Below are 22,452 nucleotides of genomic sequence, written 5' to 3' on the forward strand. Positions count from 1 at the left end.
GGCTAAGTGAGACTTATAAATTTGCATGTAGTTTCTCAGATCAGGATAAATGCTCACCTGTTGCAGAATGGGACTCTGCTCTTGCTTCACCCAGGATGCGTTTCTCAGTTTCTTTCTAGAGTGGGGCCACACCCTACTCCAGCCCTCCAGACCCAGCTCCCTGCTCTCATATGATTCCACCAGACTGTATTCCAGCTGTCCTCCCTAACCTGGACCTAGATATTTTCTTTCTTTTTTTTTTTTTTTTTTTTTGTGAGATGAAGTCTCACTCGGTGGTCGGTGGTCCAGGCTGGAGTGCAGTGGCACAATCTCGGCTCACTGCAACCTCCACCTCCCAGGTTCAAGTGATTCTTCTGCCTCAGCCTCCTGAGTAGCTGGGATTACAGGTGCCGGCCATCACGCCCAGCTAATTTTTGTATTTTTGTAGAGACGGGGTTTCACCATGTTGGCCAGGCTGATCTTGAACTCCTGACCTCAAGTGATCTGCCCGCCTCAGCCTCCCAAAGTGCTGAGATTACAGGCGTGAGCCACCGTGCCCAGCCCCTGGACCTAGATATTTTCTCATGACCCTTTCCAAAGCCAGATTTGCATCGATTAGTTATATGTATGTGATAGGTTTTTCTAAAGTTTTTTTAGATGTTATCTTTTTACTTTAGTATAAAAGTGCTTTGAATATGCTGAATGTTAAATACATGTTTGTAGAATTTCATTGAAACTTTAATATTAATGAGAACCATTAACTTTTGTGTGTGTGTGTGTGTGTGTGTGACACAGTCTCGCCCTGTCGCCCAGGCTGGAGTGCAGTGGCATGATCTCAGCTCATTGCAACCTCCGCCTTCCAGGTTCAAGCGATTCTCCTGCCTCAGCCTCCCGAGTAGCTGGTGTTACAGGCACATGCCACCACACCTGGCTAATTTTTGTATTTGTAGTAGAGATGGGGTTTCACCATGTTGGTCAGGCTGGTCTCGAACTCCTGACCTTGTGATCCGCCCGCCTTGGCCTCCCAAATTGCTGGGATTACAGGTGTGAGCCACTGCACCCAGCTGACGTTTTTTTTAATTAAAAAACTTATATAAAATTTATTTTATTGTGGTATCTAGTTGAGTAAATTTTGACCTCTATAGATTCATGTAACCCCCAGCATCATCAGGATGGGGAAGTTTCATCACCTCAAAAGCTCCCTTAAGGTGCTCCTTTTTATCACATGTTCCCTGGGCTCCTACCCTGGCAACCACTGATCTGTTCTCCATCAGTATAGGGTATTCTTTTTGAGAATGTCATGTAAGTAGAACCGTATTTTAAGTAACATTTTGAAACCATCTTCATTTACTCCCAGTTATATGTTTGAGATTTATCAGTTGTTCTGTGTATTAATGGTTCTTTATATTGCTGAATAGTAGTATTTCATCGTTTGGATGTACCACATGGTGTTTATCCATTCTGCTATCGTAGGACCTTGTGGTGGTTTCCATTTTTCTTTCACAATTGTAATCCTGCTGTGAGCATTTCTGTACAGATTTTGTGTGAATGTAGTTTCCATTTCCCTAGGATAAAGACCTAGTAGTGTGAAAGTTGGGTCATGTGCTGAACTGTTTCCCGAAGCAAGTTAAGGCATAGTTTTAGATGGTCTTAATGGCTTAAAAATATTGTGATCTAAAAAGTTTACCAAGGTGTCATCTGTGTTAAGAACTTGAAATGCACCACTATTTCTTCATTACACTTTTGTTTATTCTTTGGAAAATACGACTTAAATAGCACACAGTTTATTTGTTACCATAAAAATTCTGACTAAATTTAAAGTTATATATGTGTATATAGCTACATATAACTATATATAGTTAAGAGTATTAATACTAATATTGTATCTTTGAAATTTCATGATTCTGCCCTATTTATGCAAATGAAAAAGGTTGGTAAATATTTTGCTAATTATTACTTGAACGGATTTTCTGTGTCAGTTTTTGTTCATGTTTATTTCAGATAACAGAGGGGTCTCTATATTTCAATATGCAAAGTTTTACCACCAAACTATTTCTGTACCTTTTAGGTGTCATTTTGTTTTCATCACCAATGTTACCAAATTATTTAACAATCTTATTGCTTCTAAATAATTTCTATTTGTAAGCCTACCTGTACACTATAATTAAATGTTAACTAATGTTTCTTATAGAAAGAAGTCATCTATACTACATAATTTTCACTCTTAAGAAACTGATTTCAGTAGAATGGCTTAAAAATCCCATTAGGAAGTTGATGGAATATCATTTTGGAAGACATGCTTTAAATAATTTGATATATTGGTTTCTTTTCTTTTCTTTTCTTTTTTTTTTTTGAGATGGCATCTCGCTTTGTCACCCAGGCTGGAGTGCATTGGCACCATCTCGGCTCACTGCAAGCTCTGCCTCCCAGATTCACGCCATTGTCCTGCCTCAGCCTCCTGAGTAGCTGGGACTACAGGCGCCCGCTGTCATGCCCGGCCAATTTTTTGCATTTTTAGTAGAGGTGGGGTTTCACCATGTTAGCCAGGATGGTCTCGATCTCCTGACCTCGTGATTCACCCGCCTCGGCCTCCCAAAGTGCTGGGATTACAGGCGTGAGCCACCGCACCCGGCCAATGTTTTGGTTTCTTTATGAAAATTTTACTGGATCTGTTACAGATATGATTGATGTATTTTATTTTTAAGTTGTCAAACATTCAGTTCATGATGTGTGTTTAACTTTTTGGGGAGGGACATTTGCAGAGACTGACTAATGGTATGGCATTCTGAAAAGCGGTTACAGATTAAAAATTTTTTAATTCTGCAGATGATAGTGTTGAACAAAGTGGAACAAAGAAAGAAGATCTGAATGACAGAGAGAAAAAAGATGAAGAAGAAACTCCTACACCTGTATATAGCACCAAGTGAATTCTGGACAGCTGGGTATGGGGCAAGCAACCAGGTAATCTTCTGAGTTTTGGCACTTTGGAAAGCTTGATCTGACACTTCTTTTCTAAATAACTTGGATGGATTATTAGTAATTTTTTGGTAACAATTTTTTTTTTTTTTTTTTGAGATGAAGTCTCGCTGTGTTGCCCAGGCTGGAGTGCAGTGGCGGGATCTCGGCTCACTGCAAGCTTTGCCTCCTGGGTTCACACCATTCTCCTGCCTCAGGCTCAGCCTCCCGAGTAGCTGAGACTACAGGCACCTGCCACCATGCCTGGGTAATTTTTTGTAGTTTTAGTAGAGACGGGGTTTCACTGTGTTAGCCAGGATGGTCTCGATCTCCTGACCTTGTGATCTGCCTGCCTCGGCCTCCCAAAGTGCTGGGATTACAGGCGTGAGCCACCGCACCTGGCCTGTTAACAATTTTTAAAAATGTAATTTAAAAAATTTAAATATTGTGGTAAAATGTACATACCATAAAACTTAACCATTTTAACCATTTTTATGTGTACAGTTCATTGGCATTAAGTATATTCACATTGTTGCCCAGCCATCACCACCATCCATCTCTAGAACTTTTGCATTTTCTCTGACTGAAACTCTGTATCCATGAGACACTAACTCCTTGCTGCCCCCAAGCAACCACCATTCTACTTTTGTCTCAGAATTTGACTACTCAACGTGTCTCCTTATAAGGGGAATCATACAGTATTAGTCCTTTTGTGACTGAGTTATTGAACTTCTTAGGTCTGTGGGGTTCATCCGCATGTGTCAAAATTTTCTTCCTTTTAAAGGCTCAATACTAGTCCATTATATATGTAAGCCACATTTTATCCCTTCATCAGTGGGCACTCAGGTTGCTTTCATCTCTTGACTTGTGTGAGTAATGCTGCTATGAACATTGGTTTACAAGTGTCTTGAGTCTCTGCTTTTAATTCTTTGTGTCTATACCTAGGAGTGGAATTGGTCAATAGATTTTTTTGTTTTTGTTTGTTTTTTTGAGACTGAGTCTGGTTCCATCTCCCAGGCTGGAGTGTAGTGGCGCAATCTCGGCTCACTGCAAGCTCTGCTTCCCGGGTTCATGCCATTCTCCTGCCTCAGCCTCCCAAGTAGCTGGGACTACAGGCACCCGCCACCACGCCCGGCAAATTTTTTTGTATTTTTAGTAGAGACGGGGTTTCACCGTGTTAGCCAGGATGGTCTCGATCTCCTGACCTCGTGATGCGCCTGCCTCGGCCTCCCAAAGTGCTGGGATTACAGGCGTGATCCACCGCGCCTGGCCAATAATGTGGTAGTTTTATGTTTAACTTATTATTTATTGTTATTTTTGAAATTGAGTCTCACTCTGTCGCCCAGGCTGGAATGCAGTGATGTAATCATAGCTCACTGCAGCCTTGGACTCCTGAACTGAAGTGATCTTTTTGCATCAGCCTCCCAAGTAGCTGTGACTACAGGTGAACAACACCACGCTTGACTAATTAGAGACAGACTCTCACTGTGTTGCCCAGGCTAGTCTTACACTCCTGGCTTCAAGCCATCTTCCTGCCTCAGACTCCTGAGTTACTGAGATTACAGGTGTGAACCACTGCACCTGGCAGTAGATGTAACTTTTTGAGGAACCAGTAAGCTGTTTTCCACAGTGGCTACACTGTTTTACATTCTTGCAGCCGTACACCAAGGTTCCAGTTTCTCCACACCCTCACCAACACTTTTTCTTTTTTTTTCCTTTTCTGATGATAGCCATCCTTTTTTGTGTGAGTAGGTACAGCATCTCGTTGTTGTGATTTGCATTTCCCTGATGATTAGTCATGCTGAGCATCTTTTTACATGCTTATTCACCATTTGTATACATTTACTGGAGAAATGTCTGTTCAAATCCTTTGCACATTTTTTTTTTTTTTTTGGAGATGGAGTGTGGCTCTTGTTGCCCAGGCTGGAGTGCAGTGGCGCAATCTTGGCTCATTGCAACCTCCACCTCCTGGGTTCAAGTGATTCTCCTGCCTCAGCCTCCTGAGTAGCTGGGATTACAGGTACCTGCCACCATTCCTGGCTAATTTTTTGTATTTTTAGTAGAGACGAGGTTTCACTATGTTGGCCAGGCTGATCTTGAACTCCTGACCTCGGGTGATCCACCCACCAAGGCCTCCCAAAGTGCTGGTATTACAGGCATGAGCCACTGTGCCTGGCCCTTTTGCCCATTTTTTAATTGAGTTTTTTGTTTTGGGTTATAGGAGTTCTTTATCATGGATGGAGTTCATAATCTCTTCCCTTTCTCCAACCCGGTGAAACCCATATATTTATTCTTTGCTTACTTTATTTTGTGTAATTAAATTTTTTAAATGTGTGATGCATTTTTGTTCCAATTAAAAATATACCTGGATTCTTATAAAAATGTATAGATGATAAAGATTTCACCTGACTGCCCACCCCAATTTCAGTTTTCCTCTAAGAGTTAGCCACTATTATCCCTTCAGTGTGGATATTCAGACTTTCTTTTCCTTGAATGGACATACCTGTGTAAATGTACATATATAAAAATAATTTGTGATGCCAGGCATGGTAGCTCACGCCTGTAATCCCAGCACTTTGGGATGCTGAGGTGAGAGAATTGCTTGAGGCCAGCAGTTTGAAGCTGCAGTGAACTATGATTGTGCCACTACACCCAACCTGGGTGACAGGGTGAGACCCTGTCTGTTAAAAAAAGTCCGTATGTGGGGTTAATAATAGTACCTGCCTTGTAGGCTATTATGGGATCAGCACAGTAGGCCAGGCAAAGTGCCTATGCAGTTATCTTGTGTGTAGTAAGTACCAGCATATACTACCTGTTATCCAGAAGTTTGCTGAGATGTGCCTTGTATTTTCTCTCTTTCCATTTTCATCAGTTTTACTAGAAGTTATCAGTTTAATTGAGTTTTTTCAAAGAGCCAGTTGTTGGTTTTATTGATTTTGTTTGTTTTGTTTTTCATTGATTTCTGTTTACTCTTTATTATTTCCTTTTTTCTGCTTCCTTTGGGTTCCATTTGCTCTTCTGTCTCTTCTAGTTTTTTTTTTTTTTTTTTGAGACACAGAGTCTCGCTCTGTCTCCCAGGCTGGAGTGCAGTGGCACCATCTCAGCTCACTGCAAGCTCTGCCTCCCGGATTCACGCCATTCTCCTTCCTCAGCCTCCCGAGTTGCTGGGACTACAGGCGCCCGTCACCACGCCTGGCTAATTTTTTGTATTTTTAGTAGAGGCGGGGTTTCACCATGTAAGCCAGCATGGTCTCGATCTCGTGACCTCATGATCTGCCCGCCTTGGCCTCCCAAAGTGCTAGGATTACAGGTGTGAGTCACCACACCCGTCCCTCTTCTAGTTTTTTAAGGTAAAGGCTTAGATCATTGACTTTAGATTTTTTGTCTTTTCTAACAGGTGTTCAAAACTATAACAGAAATTTATCTCTAAGCATTGTTTAGCCACATTTCACAAATTTGGAAATGTTTGTTTATTTTCATCTTCATTCAGTTGAAAATATTTTCTAATTTCCCTTTTAATTTCTTCTTTTACCCACTTATTATTTGGAAATGTGCTATTTCATTTCTAAATGTTTGGGGATTTTCAAATATCTCTTGTTAACAATTTCTAAATTAGTTGTAGTCAGAGAAAATATTCTGTGATTTCAATGTTGAGGCTTGTCTTAAGCCCCAGAATATGATCTGTTCTGTGGAATGTTTCATGCACACGTAATAAGAATGTGGCCGGGTACGGTGACTCATGCCTGTAATCCCAGCACTTTGGGAGGCCGAGGTGGGTGGATTACTTGAGGTCAGGAGTTCGAGACCAGCCTGGCCAACATGGTGAAACCCTGTCTCTACGAAAAATACAAAAATTAACTGGGTCTGGTGGTGGGCGCCTGTAATCTCGATTGTGCCACTGCATTTTAGTCTGGGTGACAAAGTGAGACTATGTCTCAAAAAAAAAAAAAGAAAAATGTGTATTTTGCTGCCCTGTAAAGCTTAATGAGATCAAGTTGATAGTGTTCAGGTATCCTTGACTTGAAATAATTTTCTGCCTACTTGTTCTATTCACTGTTAGGAGAGGAGTTGAACTAACACACAAGGTTGGATTACCACATTAGTTTGACATGAATCTCAGAGATCTTACCCATACCTGATTACTTAGTAACTTTAAAGGTACAAGTAATATCCTCACTTGTGTGCTCAGGCAAAGTGGGGAGAGATGTGGGACAATCTGTGCAACTCCCCCAAGTCCGTCCTCTTTGAACCCCGCCTGAGAGATGGGACCTCTCACTGAGGCGTGCCGTCCCCTCACTGAGGCATGTCGTCCTCTCAGGTGTGTCGTCCCCTCACTGAGGCGTGTCGTCCCCTCAGGTGTGTCGTCCCCTCACTGAGGCGTGTCATCCCCTCACTGAGGTGTGTCGTCCTCTCAGGTGTGTTGTCCCCTCACTGAGGTGTGTCGCCCTTTCACTGAGGCGTGTCGCCCTCTCACTGAGGTGTGTCATCATCTCACTGAACAAGGAGCATTAAGGATGTGCAGTGTTCCCATTTTGTAGTCAGATGGTTTATACACCTTAGGGAACCTTTTCCAGGGAGCCATGTCCCATAAGTCCATGGATTTTAGGTATGTTTACCAAACACAATCCTCAACTAACCACATCTTGCTAAAAACATTTCATAGATAAGGACTCTTTTCCTAGCAAATACTAGTCATTTATTTACAGAGAAGCCAGTCTCAGCATCTCAGCGTTCTGGGGAGATGAGCCCCAGTGACTGGCCTTTATTTCCCTGGAGTATCTCCATTGTGCTGGGGAGGCATGAAGAGCAATTTCACTGCTTAGTTCCTCTTCTGAGGAGAATTGAAATCTCTCATGCTAATTATGGATTATTTTCTTTCAGCTCTGCAGTTTTTGCTTCATGTATTTGAAAACTATGTTATAAGGTGCATGCAGTTTTTTTCTTTTTTTTGGAGACGGAGTGTTGCTCTGTCCCCCAGGCTGGAGTGCAGTGGCGCGATCTCAGCTCACTGCAACCTCAGCCTCACAGGTTCACGGCATTCTCCTGCCTCAGCCTCCCGAGTAGCTGGGACTACAGGTGCCCGCCACCACGCCTGGCTAATCTTTTTGTATTTTTAGTAGAGACGGGGTTTCGCCGTGTTAGCCAGGACGGTCTCAATCTCCTGACCTCGTGATCTGCACGCCTCGGCCTCCCAAAGTGCTGGGATTACAGGCGTGAGTCACCACGCCCAGCCAGGTGCATGCACTTTTAGGATTTTTATGTCATTTTCGTAAATTTGACCCCCTTTATCTCCGGTGATATTCTTTGTTGTGAAGTAACCTTGGTCTGACTACCCTCTTTTCTTCTGATTTGGTGTTTGCATAGTGTGTTTGCCTGGTTTAGCTTTTTTCACTTTCAACCTTTGTGTATATGTAAAGTGGATTTCTTTTAGGTATCATATAATTAGGTCTTGGTTCTTTATTCGCCCTGACAACCTCTGTTTTTTATTTGGAATCTTTAGACCACTTGGGTTTAAATATATCATCTCTGGCATTTTCAGTTACATCTTTAACTTGTCACTCTCCACTTGCAAATGGTATTACGCTGCCTGAGCTGTGGGGCAATGCTCTGACCACAGCTTCCTGCTTCTGACCTGTTCTTGGTTGGTTGTGTTGCTGTGTCATATGTCCAAGTGAACACCACGGCCTGGCTAATTCTGTATTTTTGAGTAGAGACAGGGTTTCGTCATGTTGGTCGGGCTGGTTTCGAACTCCTGACTTCAGGTGGTCCACCTGCTTTGGCCTCCCAAAAGCCACCACGACCGGCCAAAAAAAAAGTATTTATGTTAACCTACATGTTTATCATTTTGGGCCCTTAAGGTTTTGTTTATATCCCAGTTGCCCTCTGGTATCATTTTCCTTCAGTTTGAAGATCTTCATTTATCATTTCTAGATCTGCTGGCAGAGAAGTTTTTTTCAGTCTGTCTCGTTATCAATTTTGGCTTTATCTCTGACTCTACACAAATCACTTTGTCTCACCTTGGGCCTCTCATGTATAAAATAGGAGTAAGTGGCCAGGTGCGGTGGCTCACGCCTGTAATCCCAGCACTTTGGGAGGGCGAGGCGGGTGGATCACGAGGTCAGGAAATTGAGACCATCCTGGCTAACACGGTGAAACCCTGTCTCTACTAAAAATACAAAAAAATTAGCTGGGTGTGGTGGTGGGTGCCTGTAGTCCCAGCTACTCGGGAGGGTGAGGCAGGAGAATGGCATGAACCCGGGAGGCAGAGCTTGTAGTGAGCTGAGATCGTGCCACTGCACTCCAGCTTGGGTGACAAAGCGAGACTGTGTCTCAAAAAAAAGAAAAAAGGAATAAGTATAATATAATGTAAATAATTAAAATTATATAATATATATAAAATAAGTGAATACTTATCAGAGAGTTGCTGTGCAAATGACATGAAATAATGCACTTGAAGCTCCTAAGTCAGTGCCTGGCACATACTGTTTGATAAACATTTGTTGTGATTTTTAAAATCTGTTGTTTTGCCTTTCTCCTTCTTTCCCTTCACCTAGGTATCAAAGTACCTACAGTTATAGGTGGGTAAGTAGCCACGAAGTATACCTTTCTCGCTCAGATTAAAGCCCGGCTTGTTGACTCAGGGTGGCTTTAATGAAGAGGGTTTACTTGGAAGCTCTGCTTGCTCACAGATATGGAGCTTTCGCAGAACCGACTCTCTACCTGGCAGCCTTGAAGGGGCTTGGATTCAAAGCATGTTCTTCAGCCACGTCATCTTTAGTCAAACTGCAGGTGGAATTTGTCGCTTTTAGAATAGCTCCTATTCCTTTCATTCCTGTTTTTCTTTTTTGCTTTTGCATCTCAACCTAAAAAGAAAAACACATTAATTTGAGCCATAGGAATTTAGAACTTGTTTTTTCTTTTGCTTAGATACGTTTGACTAAAGCTTCCTTTTTCACAGGTTTATTTTTTCCAACATTTTATTATGAAAAAAATTATACTGAAAAGTTTAAAGAATTTTACAGTGCGCACCCACATATTCACCACCTAAGACTGTGCCGCTAGCATCATCCCACATGCTTTATCAGTGCTCTCTCCACCTTTTCATCCCTCTGTTCATCCATCAGTCCCTCACATTTTTTTTTGCAGTGTTTCCAAGGAGACCTCTGGACACTTGCTTCTCAACATTGCCGCATGTAGGCCTTCAGCAGGAGTTCAGAAGTGTACGTTTCATAGTGAGCCTTCTGGGAGTGTTAACAGATCACAGCTTTTCTTTTTGTCTAACGAAAAGGGCTTGTTGGCCATTTGGTGTTGTAATCTCTTAGGAGAGTAAACTCTTAGTGACTATCTAAATCATTCTTAATAATTCTCTCTGCTGTGTAAAGTAGGTCTAGGAGGACCCTTTCTGACGTTGTTAGCATAGGTTTTAGCTTAAGGTTTTGTAAATGCTGCTTATCAAAGTGATGAAGTTCCCATTTGTTACTGTTTTTTGAGAATTTTTATGCATGAGTATTGAGTTTTGTCATTTTCTTTTTCTTTTTTTTTTTTTTTTTGAGACGGAGTCTTGCTCTGTCGCCCAGGCTGGAGTCCAGTGGCGCGATCTTGGCTCACTGCAAGCTCCGCCTCCCGGGTTCACGCCATTCTTCTGCCTCAGCCTCCTGTAGCTGGGATTACAGGCGCCCGCCACCACGCCCTGCTAATTTTTTGTATTTTTAGTAGAGACGGGGTTTCACCATATTAGCCAGGAAGGTCTCGATCTCCTGACCTTGTGATTCGCCCACCTCAGCCTTGCAGAGTGCTGGGATTACAGGCGTGAGCCACTGTGCCCGGCCTGTCATTTGCTTTTTCTAAATCAATTGATTTGTAATCATGCAATTTTTGTTCTTTAGCCTATTAATAGGGTGGGTACATTGATTTTTGACTGTTGAACTGGCTTTGCATTCCTGCAATGAAACTACTTGGCGATGATGTGTAATTCTTTTTATATATTGTTTAATTCTACTTGCTAATAATTCACTGAATATTTTTGTGTCTGTGTATATGAAGTATATTGTCCTGTAGTTGGTACTGTCTGTAGGTTCGATATCATGCTAATATTAGCTTCTTAAAATGAATTGGGAAGTTTTTCCTCTTCTAGTTTCCAGAAGAGATTGTTTTGAGTCGTGTTAATTCTTTTTTAATGTTGGATGGAATTATCCAGTGAATTCATTTGGGTCTGGTAATTTCTTTTTTTTCGGGATTCTTAGGATTATGAATTCAGTTTTCTTGATAGTGGTAGGGCTATTCAGATGATCTATTTTATATTTGGTGAGTTGTAGTAATTTGTATTATTTGAGGAATAAGTCCATTTTGCCCAAGTTGTCAAATTTATGTGTGTAGAGTTGTTCCTAGTAATTCCTGTAATTCCTAATTCTCTTTTTTGATATCTTTAGAGTCTGTGACATCACTAATTTTGGTAATTTATGTCTGTTCTTTTTTTTTTTTTTTTTGGTCAGTATTGCTGAGAGAGGTGTGTCAGTTTTGTTGATCTTTTCTGCTTACTTTTGGGTTTATTTTGCTATTTTTTTTTCTTTTAGGTTGACAAGGTAGGCACTTATATTACTGATTTGTTTCCAAGTTTCTAACGTACCATTCATTTAGTGCTGTAAATTTCTCTCTCATCACCCACTGTAGCTCTTTCCCATACATTTTGATGTATTGTGCTTGCATTTTCTCTCAGTTCAGAATATATTTTAAAATTTCCCTTGAGACTTCCTCTTTGATCCATGGGTTATTTAGATGTTTATTGTTAAGTTTCTGAGAGTTAGGCAATTTTCCTGTAATTGTTCTCTTGTTGACTTCTAATTTGTTTCCATTGTTTGAGGGAACATATGCTGTGTGATTTTAATTTCAAAAAATTTGATAGGTTTGTTTTATGCCTCAGAATATGTTCTAACTTATTATTTGTTTTGTGGATACTTGAACAGATTATGTATTCTGCTGTTATTGGCTGGAGTGTTCTATAAATTTTGATTGGATCTAGTTGATTGATGGTGATGTTGAGGTCTATATCCTGGCAGCCTTTCTGTCTCCTAATTTTATTAGCTGTAGAAAGAGATTTTGAGGTCTCCAACTATAAAAGTATAGATGTTTTTTTCTCCTTTCAGTTCTGTTCATTGTTTTTGGTTTCAAATTGCTGCATCTTAATGGTGTATTGACCAAGTTCTCATTTTGTAATGTTGCCGTCTGTTCCTGGTAATTATCTTTTTTTTTTTTTTTTTTTTTTTTTTCTTGAGACAGAGTTTCGCTCCTTTTGCCTGGGCAGGACTGAAGTGGCATGATCTCAGCTCATCAGCCTCCAAACCCACCAGGTTCAAGTGATTCTCCTGCCTCAGCCTCCTGAGTAGCTGGGATTATAGGGGCCCGCCATCACGCCCAGCTGATTTTTGTATTTTTAGTAGAGATGGGGTTTTGCCATGTTGGCCAGGCTGGTCTCAAACTCTTGAGCTCAGGTGATCCACCCACCTTGGCCTCCCAAAGTGCTAGGATTACAGGTGTGCGCCACTGTGCCCAGCCTTCTTGGTAATTATCTTTGCTCTGAAGTTTACTTTATTTGATATTAATGTAGCCATCTTCTGCTGTCCTTTCAGTAATGTTTGCATGATCTTTCTTTTTCTATGCTTCTATTTTCAGTTTGCCTATTTGAAGTCACTTTCTTATGGACAACATGTAGTTGGATCATGTTTTCTAGCCTACTCTCCCAGTGTCTTTTAATGTATTTAGACTTTACATTTAATGTCATTATTGTTAAATTGAGGCTTAACACTGCCATTTTATTTTGTATTTTCTATTTCTTCTGTTTTTCATTTTTTTGGTTTGGTTCTTCCTGGCCCTCTGTGGTTTACTTGACCATTTTTAGCATTTTATTTTGATTTCTCTGTAGTGTTTTAGAGTGTATCTTTTTGTATAGCTTTTTTAGTGGTTTTTCTAGGTAATATATTACATACGAATTGAGCATCTCTAAACCCAAAATCCAAAATCGGAAATGCCCCAAAATTCGAAACTTTTTGGGCACCCCAGCATGATGCCCCCAAGTAGAAAATTCCATTCATAAGTACTTAGCATGAATTTTGTTTCATGCACAAAATTATTAAGAATACTATATAAAATTACCTTCAGGCTCTGTGTATAAGGTATATATAAAACATAAATGAATGTATTTCGACTTGGGTCCTATCCCCAAAATATCTCATTATTTATATGCAAATATTCCTAAATCTGATAAAAATCTGAAATGTGCAGCACTTGTGCTCCTGAGCGTTTTGTAAGGGACACTCAGCCTGTGTATGTATGAACACTTATTAGATTGTACCCGGCGTTGTCATTACTAGTTTCAGAGATATAGAAACTACCTCCCCTGACGTTCCTTTATGTTCTCCTGTTCATAATATACTTGCCTTAAATATTTCATTTGCTTACATTTATAACCACATATGGCAATGTTATAATTTTTGGTTGAACCTTCAGACATAATTTAGCAAAGTCAGGAGGTGAGGGAAAAGTCTGTTGTATTTATGCATTGGTGTGCTTGTCATTTCCTTCTTCCGGAAGTTCCAGGGTTTTCTTCTTTTATGGTTGCTATTCTGCTTAGAGAACTTCCATTAGCCTTTCTTTTGGTGTGGGTCTTCTGGTGACAAATTCTGTTTTACTTCCTCTGAGAATGTTTTGCTTTCCTTTTCATTCCCGAAGGACATTTTTGGTGGATATAAGAATTCTGGGTTAATGGTTCTTTTCATCATTTGAAAAATATTTTGTACTTTCAGCTGGCCTCCATGGTTTCTGATGAGAAATTTGCTGCCATTTGACTTGTTAATCCACAATAGTTAAGGTACAGTTTTTCTTTAGTGGCCTTTGAAATGTTTTCTTTGTCTTTTGTTTTTTGGAGTTTGGTTAAGATATGTCTTAGTTTGGATTTCTTTGGGTTCATCCTGTTTAGGGTTTGCTTACCTTAGATCTATAGGTTTATGTCTCTTGCCAAATTTGGGAACTTTTAAGCCATCACTTCTTAGAGTACAGTTTGAACCCCAACTTCTTTTCTTTTTTTTTTTTTTTTTTTTGAGATAGAGTCTTGCTGTGTCTCCCAGGCTGGAGTGCAGTGGTGCAATCTCGGCTCACTGTAAGCTCCGCCTCCCGGTCAACCTCACCTTCTTTCTCCTGTCCCTTTGTGAGTTCAGTGACTGGAGTTGTTATAGTCCCATAGTCCCATAGGTCCCTGAGACTGTTTTTTTCTCCCCCCCTCCGCGGGGGCATGTACTTCTTTCTTTTCTTTTCTTTTTTTTTTTGAGACAGAATCTCTCCCTGTTTTCCAGGCTGGAGTGCAATGGCACCATCTCGGCTCACTGTAACCGCCGCCTCCCGAGTTCAAATGATTCTCCTGTCTCAGCCTCTCGACTAGTTGGGATTACAGGTGCCCACCACCATGGCCAGCTAATTTTTGTATTTTTATTAGAGATGGGGTTTCACCATGTTGACCAGGCTGGTCTCAAACTCCTGACCTTGTGATCCGCCTGCCTCGGCCTCCCTAAGTGCTGGGATTACAGCTATGAGCCACCATGCCCCACCTTAGGGGCGTGTATTTCTTCTGTGTTATTCACATTGGGTAACTTCTATCTTTTACATCACTGATTCTTTGCCCTTTTTCCTCCACTCTACTGCTGTGTCCATTCACTGAGCTTTTTATTTTGGTTATTGGTATTTTTCAGTTCTAAACTTCCTATTTGGTTTCTTTTTTTTGTCTTCCTTTTCTTGTCTTAGGCTTTCTATTTTTTCATTTATTTCACATGTGTTTGTAATTGCTTGTTGAAGCCTTTTTATCATGACTGCTTTTAATTATTGGCCACATTATTCCCACATCTTTCATTGTGGTATTTCTATAATTGTTGTTTAAAATTTGGTTTTAGATCTTCCTGGTTCTTGGTATCATGAGTGACTTTCTCAATAGAACATGTTGTTAGGCGACTCTAGGTGTTACTTAAATCTTCTGTGTAAGTGGTTAAACCTTTCTGTGACCCTGCTCTGGCAGGGATAGGGTGTGTGCTTCAGCTCATCACTGGCAGCTTCAGACGAAGTCCAGGCTTCCCACTTTGCCTAGAGGCCCCTGGTTACTGTGAGGCAGGGGTAGGAGTTCTGACTCCCCAGTGGTGTCCATGGTTTGTGTATTTTCTCACCCACTGTTTCAGAGTGTACATGAGTGATGGACTGGGCAGTCAGGATTGCGATGGAATAAGCAGGAGGGTGTCAGGGAGAAGGGCACGTGGGTGCTCAAGGGCAGAACTGCCCTCTTGGAGCTTTGGGGTTGTTTCTGGGCTCTGCAGCCAAGCAGAAGGGAGATGTATTATTTAAAAGTGGAAAATGCAGTGACTCTTCAGGAAGGGCTTAACCCTTAAAGTGCTGGGCCAGCCTCCTTGCCTGAAGGGTGGCTCAGTGGGGATGCCCTGAGAAGGGCAGGGGCACTGCTTTACCTGTCAGTCTTTCACTTCTCCATCTTGAGCCCAGTGTGCAATTCAGTATTCTTCATGTCGTTTTAAATAACTATTAGCTCTTAGCTGCAAAGCTCCAGGTCTCACATCCTACTGCCGGTGCTGGGCACAGTGTGCATCACCCTGTGCCTTTCCAGGGAGTGGTAAGATGTGTCCCTCTCCTGCCTTCTAAGGTCCCTCCCGTCCAGTGGAGAGCATATCCAGGTAATGGGTAGCCGGAAAACTGATGTCTTCTGCCCAAGGGGAGGCAGTCAGTAGGGGTGTTGCTATTACCTGTCAGGATCCAGGGCTGTGAGGCTGGTGACTGCTGGCCTCCAGGCTAGTAAGCAGCAGACAGGCAGGCCCAGAAGAGCCCAGCTCTCACCCTGCCACTGGGAACTGTGCTGTTGTAGGGGATTGGTGGGAGGTAACTTAAAATTCCCCTATAATGATCTGTACTCAGGTAGACGCATGCTTAATCGAAAGACCAGAATCATTTGAATTATTTTCACTCATGTGATTGCCTTCTAGCTACTTATAAAACACTTCTTAGTATGGAAATTTTCAAAGATACACAGAAGTAGAGAGAATAATATAATGAAATATCACTTACTAGTTGGAATGTGTATTCTAACTAGTTACTTTATCTTCCTCTAAAATATGTCCATAAATGTGTTTCATGAGTCATGCGTGCTGGGTAATTTTATCAAGACATCGTTTTTATTTTGAATTTGGTTTTGCAACATAAAAATAATGGCTAGTGTTTTTCTCTGTTTAGGAGATGCGCTGCTGATAAATATTGATTGATATTGACTTCAGAGTTCTGTGTTAGTAACTTTTTTTTTTTTTGGGAGACAGAGTCTCATTCTGTCACCCAGGCTAGAGTGTAGCAGCACAAGCTCAGCTCGCTGCAACCTTCCGCCTCCTGGGTTCAAGCGATTCTTGTGCCTCAGCGTCCTGAGTAGCTAGAATTCTAGGCGCGCACCACCACACCCAGCTAATTTTTGTATTTTTTTTTAGCAGAGAAGGGGTTTTGCCATGTTGGCCAGGCTGGTCTCGAACTCCCGACGTGAAGTGATCCACCCGCCTTGGCCTCCCAAAGTGTTGCGATTACAGGCGTGAGCCACTGTCCCGGCCAACTTTTGTATGATGTTTTCAGAGAGGCAGTATGCCATGGTGGTTCAGAGTCTCTGTCATGTGCCGTACTCCTCTGTGTGGCCTCGGAGAAGTTGCTTAACCACTTGGTGCCTCAGTTTCTTCATCCATAAAATGGATGGACAACACTGCTTGACAGTGCTGGGTGTGAGGGTTGCCTGAATTCGTATGTGTAAAGTGGTTAAAACCGTTGTTGCCACATATCATGCCTTTGAGTAGTACCTGTTGTCACCATCCATTTTCTCAACATTACAACAAACTGTGGCCACATTGTCCATAGGTGAGATGTTATCTTGTCTTGTTTTCTAGATGTGAATGAACTGAAGGAGTGTCTTTCTGTGCTGGTTAAAGAGCAGCAGGCCCTGGCCATCCAGTCAGCCACCACCACTCTCAGCCCTGTGACTCAAGCAGAGGCTGGTAATCTTGGAGCACTGTTTCATTGCCTTGAACCATTTTTCAGGAGAATGTCAAAGTTAACTGGAAAAGCAGCGGCATTTCTCTGCCTCCTGTGGACAAAAAAAGGTAATATAAAGCGAAGAAAGAATCCTAATGGGCCGGGCGTGGTGGCTCACGCCTGTAATCCCAGCACTTTGCGAGGCCGAGGCGGGCGGATCACGAGGTCAGGAGATCGAGACCATCCTGGTTAACACGGTGAAACCCTGTCTCTACTAAAAATACAAAAAAAATTAGCCAGGCATGGTGGCAGGCGCCTGTAAGTCCCAGTTACTTGGGAGGCTGAGGCAGGAGAATGGCGTGAACCCAGGAGGCGGAGCTTGCAGTGAGCTGAGGTCGTGTCACCACACTCCAGCCTGGGCGACAGAGTGAGACTCCGTCTCAAAAAGAAAAAAAAAAAAGAATCCTAATGCCAGTTAAATATAAAATTCAGACTGTTTTGTTTCAGAAAGTTTAATTAAGATTTTCAATATAGTGTCTGTCTTCACCTTCTGAAATTTATTCTTGCTTTCCCTTTTTGTATGTTTTATGTAATCTGGAGAATGAATTTGCCAATTTGCTCATGTAGTAACAGACCATACTATGTAATCTCTGTCATTATTTATTCAATTAAAATTTTTTCTTTCTTTTTTTTTTTTTTGAGAAGCAACGTCTTGCACTGTCACCCAGGCTGGGGTGCAATGGTGTAATCATAGCTCATTCTAACCTTGAACTCTGGGTCTCTAGTGATCCTCCTGCCTCAGCCACCTGAGTAGCTGGGACTGCAGGCATGTGCCACAATGCCTGGCTAATTTTTGTATTTTTTGTAGAGCCGGTGTCTCACTCTGTTGCTCAGGCTGGCCTCTAACTCCTGGCCTCGAGTGAGCTGCCTGCCTTGGCCTCCCAGAGTGCTGGGATTATGAGCACGAGCCACCACACCTGGCCAAATTTTTTTTTCTTTTAATTTGTATAGATGGGGTATTGCCATGTTGCCTGGGCTGGTCTTGAACCCCTGGGCTCAAGTGACCCTCCCGCCTCGACATCCCAAAGTGTTGGGATTATAGGTGTGAGCCACTGTGCCTGGCTGAGATGATTTAAATTATACGGGAGGATGTGCACAGGTTGTATGCAAATATTACAGCATTTTCTATCAGGGTCTTGAGCATCCTAGGGTTTTGGTATGGAGCCAGGGGTGGGGCAGGCCTGGTAGCAAACCCCTGCAGATACCAAGGGACAACTGTACGTGTTGTATTTTTGAAAATAGTTTTAGAGTAAATTAAACCAAGAGACAGATGAGATTCCTACCCATTTGGTAATAGGAGTGCCATGGTTCTTTCCTTCCTTCCGGACTGCCTGTGATGGTCATGAATCAGAGTGTTCAGTACAGGTGCGCGGTGGGTGCTAAGATTGTCCAAGCAGTGTTGTGTGTTTGTCAAATCAAACTGAATTCCCTCAGCTGCAGAAATGGCTGAGAGCCCAGCTGATTTTTCTCTGCGCTGTTTGCTTTGTGATGACATAGGGTTGGTGGATTAATTGGAATATAGCTTTCATTAATTGGAAGAATTCCTAAAATTTAAAAAAAGCCTTTTTTTGAGATAATTGTGGATTCACATACAGTTGTAAGAAATAGTATAGAGATTCTTTTACTGTTCGCCCCATTGCCTTCAATGGTAGCTAGTTGCAAACTGTGACACAGTCATCAGAACTAGGGTGTTTACTTTGATAGTCTGCCTGTCTTATTCAGGTTTTCCCAGTTTTACATGCTCTCAATTGTATGTGTATTTCTTTGCAGTTTTTTAATGTGTGGATTTTCTGAGACCTCCACTGCAATCAGGGTACATGGACAAGGGCCCTTTATACCCACATTCACGCCTTCTCTCCCCACCCTACCTCCTGGCAACCACTCATCTGTTCTTTGTGTCTATTATGTGATTTTTTGATATTGGCTTTTTAATTTTTTTTTATTGTTATTACTGTAATTTTGGGAGACAGGGTCTCACCCTGATGCCCAAGCTGGAGTGCCATGATATAATCATAGCTCACTGCAGCCTCAGACTCCTGGGCTCAAGCAGTCCTCTCATTTCAGCTTCCTGAGTAGCTGGGACCTCAGATGCATGACACCACACCCAGCTCATTTTGTATTTGTAGAGACTGGGGTCTTGTGTTTCCCAGGCTTGTCTTGAACTCCTGGCCTCAAGCAAGATTGACTTTTTTCACTTAGCATAATCCCCTTGACATTTTCCCAAGGAGATTGTTGCATGTATCATTATTGCTGAGTAGTTGTTTTTTTTTTTTTTTTTTTTTTTTTTTTTTGGAGACAGAGTCTCGCTTTGTCACCCAGGCCAGGCTGGGGTGCAGTGGCGCGATCTTGGCTCACTGCAACCTCCACCTCCCGGGTTCAAGGAATTCTGCCACAGCCTCCCAAGTAGCTGGGACTACAGGCATGCACCACGACACCTGACTAATTTTTATATTTTTAGTAGAGACGGGGTTTTGTCATGCTGGCCAAGCTGGTCTCAAACTCCTGACCTAAAGTGACTCACCCACCTCCTCTGACCACACTTGGCCCATGTGCTTTCTCTTGTAAGGACTGTGTGTCCTGTTACATGTCTGTGTCTTGTCATGTTCATATTTCTCATTTAGGATTCAGGAGCAAAGATTTCCATCTTCCAGGTACCCAGTGCCCTTCTCAGAGGTTCTTGTGTTTCTTCTCTGAGCTCCCGGTGCATTATTCAGGCACTTGTGGATAAGTGTGTACCGTTGCCCCGGCCAGCCGTGTTCTTCTTTGCCATTTTTATTACACATTGTATCTTGGGGAGATCCTTCCATAACATCCCTGTTTGTTGTTTTGTTTTTTTGTTTTTTTGTTTTTTTTTTGAGATGGAGTCTTGCTCTGCCTCCCAGGCTGGAGTGCAGTGGTGCGATCTTGGCTCACTGCAGCCTCCGCCTCCCAGGTTCAAGCGATTCGCCTGCCTCAGCCTCCAAGTAGCTGGGATTACAGGCATGTGCCACCATGCCCGGCTCATTTTGTATTTTTAGTGGAGACAGGGTTTCGTCCTGTTGGCCAGGCTGGTCTTGAACTCCATATCACATGTTTTTATAGCATATCCCCTGATCATGAAAGCAAATTTTAGTAAATTTGGAGAATATAGTCTATAGTAGCAATACTGTAATATATATATATTAGAAATATGATATAGTATAAAGTATAAAATAAAATTACTTTCTATGCATGATTGAATTGAGATTATGCATTTTTGTATTCTAGCCTTTTCTCTCTTGTACAGGATGGCTTTTGTGGTGTACCATTTGCATAACCTTTTACTACATGCGGAAGGAAACTGTGACTTGTGAAGTTAACATACACAAGTAGTGAAGAGCTTAAAAACACACAGGAGGGTGATGAGCACCACCCTCAGAAGAGGGCGACTCCCCATGGGGTGGGTCAAGCATGCAGGGCTTCACCCGCGGCCAGGAGCAGTCCCCGAGTGGAGGACGCCGGAGCTGGGGCGAGCCAGGCTACCCTGTGCGGCTCTGCTGCTCTTCTTCCAGCTCCTCTCTGGCCTGGTCTCCCATGTGGGGTTTATTCTCCCTCCGTTTATGTATTTATCTGTTTATCGTCTGCTTCCTCCCACTAGAATCTCACTTTGGGAGGTCATTTCATGAGCATTTTCCCAAGACATTTAAAATTCCTTATACGTTTCTTTGACTCTTAAAGAGAAAACTTTTCCTTTACAAAAGACATTTGATCAAAGTTGTTAAACAATGAAACTAAAAATCCACTTGTGATCCTGTCACTTGAAGAAAACCATTGGTCAGATTTTGGTACACACCCTTTCACAGTATTGATTTTATGTAGTATCTGCACCCTCTGCTGCTGACTGGTTGTATGTTCCGTGTGTGTCGTCTGCAGTTCCCAGCCTGTGAGCAAAGGTGTGGAGGGGCTCGCCAGAGTGGGATCCCGAGCGGCGCTGTCTTTTGCCTTTGCCTTCCCGCGTAGGGCTTGGCGATCAGGTACGGTCCCTGGTGTGGCGCATTGTTCTGCTTCCCTAACACATCAACAGACTGGGTTTCGAGCTCGGTTCAGCCACCGTGTGCCCTTCAGCTGATCCCATGTGCTCTCTGTGCCTCAGTTTCCTTGCTTGTGAGATGAGAGGCTGCAGAGGCTGGCTTTTCCATCTGTGCTTTAAAAAAAAAAAAAAAAAACAGAGTGCATGCACCCCCACCCCCACGTCAACCACTACCACAGACTTAATTCTAGAAGTACAGACTTAATTCTAGAAGAACAAGAAGTTAGTGTATTGCTTATGTGACAGCCGTGAAATACAGAGTTGACTGAAACAGCTGCGCTAGATTTTGGCCTGTTGAGTGAGGGATTGGAAAGGTGACAGTGGCATCATCTCTCGCTGAGGGGTGGGAAGCCCAGCAGGAGAGTGAGGGGAGTAGGCAGGCTCCTCTGACAAGTGTGCGCCCAGGCGAGGATGCGGACCTCTGCAGTGAGCTGTTGCAGGAGTCCCTGGATGCCCGATGAGCACTTCCCGAGGCCTCGCTCTTTGACGAGAGCACCATGTCCTCTGTGTGGCTGGAGGTGGTGGAGAGAGTGACCAGGTTCCTCAGGTCTGTCGTAACAGGGTGAGTTCTTTCCTTTCTTGCCTTCTGCATGCAGACACCTGGCCTGCTTGAGGCTGCTTCTCACCACCCTCTCTTTAGAGCTAAGAAGCGTAGTAGGTTGGTTTCTCACCTGTTTTCAGCGGGCTCTCGGCGCTGTGATTCCGGGTCTGGGTTCTCAGCTTTTCAGGAGATTTGATATATGATACTCTGACTAGACCCAGGAAGCTGTGATACTAAATGAGATGGATGAGGGAGGATGCTTAGAGATTTGGCCATCAGTCATTCGTGGAGGGTTGAGCACTTACATTGTGTATCTGTCTGTGATTAGGAGCTGCTGTCCTGAGTGCAGAGTGGTGCTTGGTTTGAAGTCTTATAGATAATGTAGGAGTAAACAACTACTCAAGATCAAATAGTTTAGTCCTGTAGCTGGTCTTTTTAGTGTAAAAAATTTTGAATAGGAATCATTTGTGTGTAAGAAAAACATGAACTCTGGTTTTAGATGCTACGCATTTTTGTTAAGGTTTTTAAATTTAAAGAAAATATAAAATTCAACAGGAAGGACAGATGCAGAGGAAAAGTGAGGCCACTCCTCACTCTCCTTGCAGAGGTCAGCACTGTGCCTTCTTCCATCCGGCAGGAGGCCTTTGGCGTTTGCGTCCCCGGCTCTGAGTCCACTTCCTGAGCCTGCTGGCGAAGGCATCACCACAGAGTTTTAATGCTGGAGGCCCTGAAGATAGGCTTGGAGTTGATTTCACAAATTCAGCTGTAATATTGATGCCATAAGATCCCTTCTCTGCAGTCTTGGGATAGAATTTTAAAAAATTTA

At 42.5% G+C, this 22,452-nt stretch overlaps 1 protein-coding gene across 5 annotated transcripts in view; it reads left to right on the forward strand.

Moving 5' to 3' along the window:
* The window catches only part of LOC129013819 (E3 ubiquitin-protein ligase HERC2-like), a 33,587-nt gene that overhangs the window by 3,167 nt on the left and 7,968 nt on the right, over positions 1 to 22,452 (forward strand). For 3 of the 5 annotated variants that reach the window (XR_008494083.2, XM_054450534.2, XM_063652499.1), the window contains exons 3-5: positions 2,806 to 2,940; positions 17,044 to 17,105; positions 20,929 to 21,029. Coding sequence is in view for 2 of the 5 variants with exons in the window: in XM_054450534.2 (XP_054306509.1) it covers positions 2,848 to 2,940; positions 17,044 to 17,105; positions 20,929 to 21,029 (256 nt within the window). In the remaining 3 variants the exon portion in view is untranslated. Of the gene's footprint in view, positions 1 to 2,805; positions 2,941 to 16,892; positions 17,106 to 20,928; positions 21,648 to 22,452 lie in introns of all 5 variants that reach the window. The other 2 variants (XR_010123923.1, XR_010123922.1) reach the window with 2 other exon arrangements.

The sequence above is a fragment of the Pongo pygmaeus genome, chromosome 16, assembly GCF_028885625.2.
Source record: "Pongo pygmaeus isolate AG05252 chromosome 16, NHGRI_mPonPyg2-v2.0_pri, whole genome shotgun sequence".
Classification (NCBI taxonomy): Eukaryota; Metazoa; Chordata; class Mammalia; order Primates; family Hominidae; genus Pongo; species Pongo pygmaeus.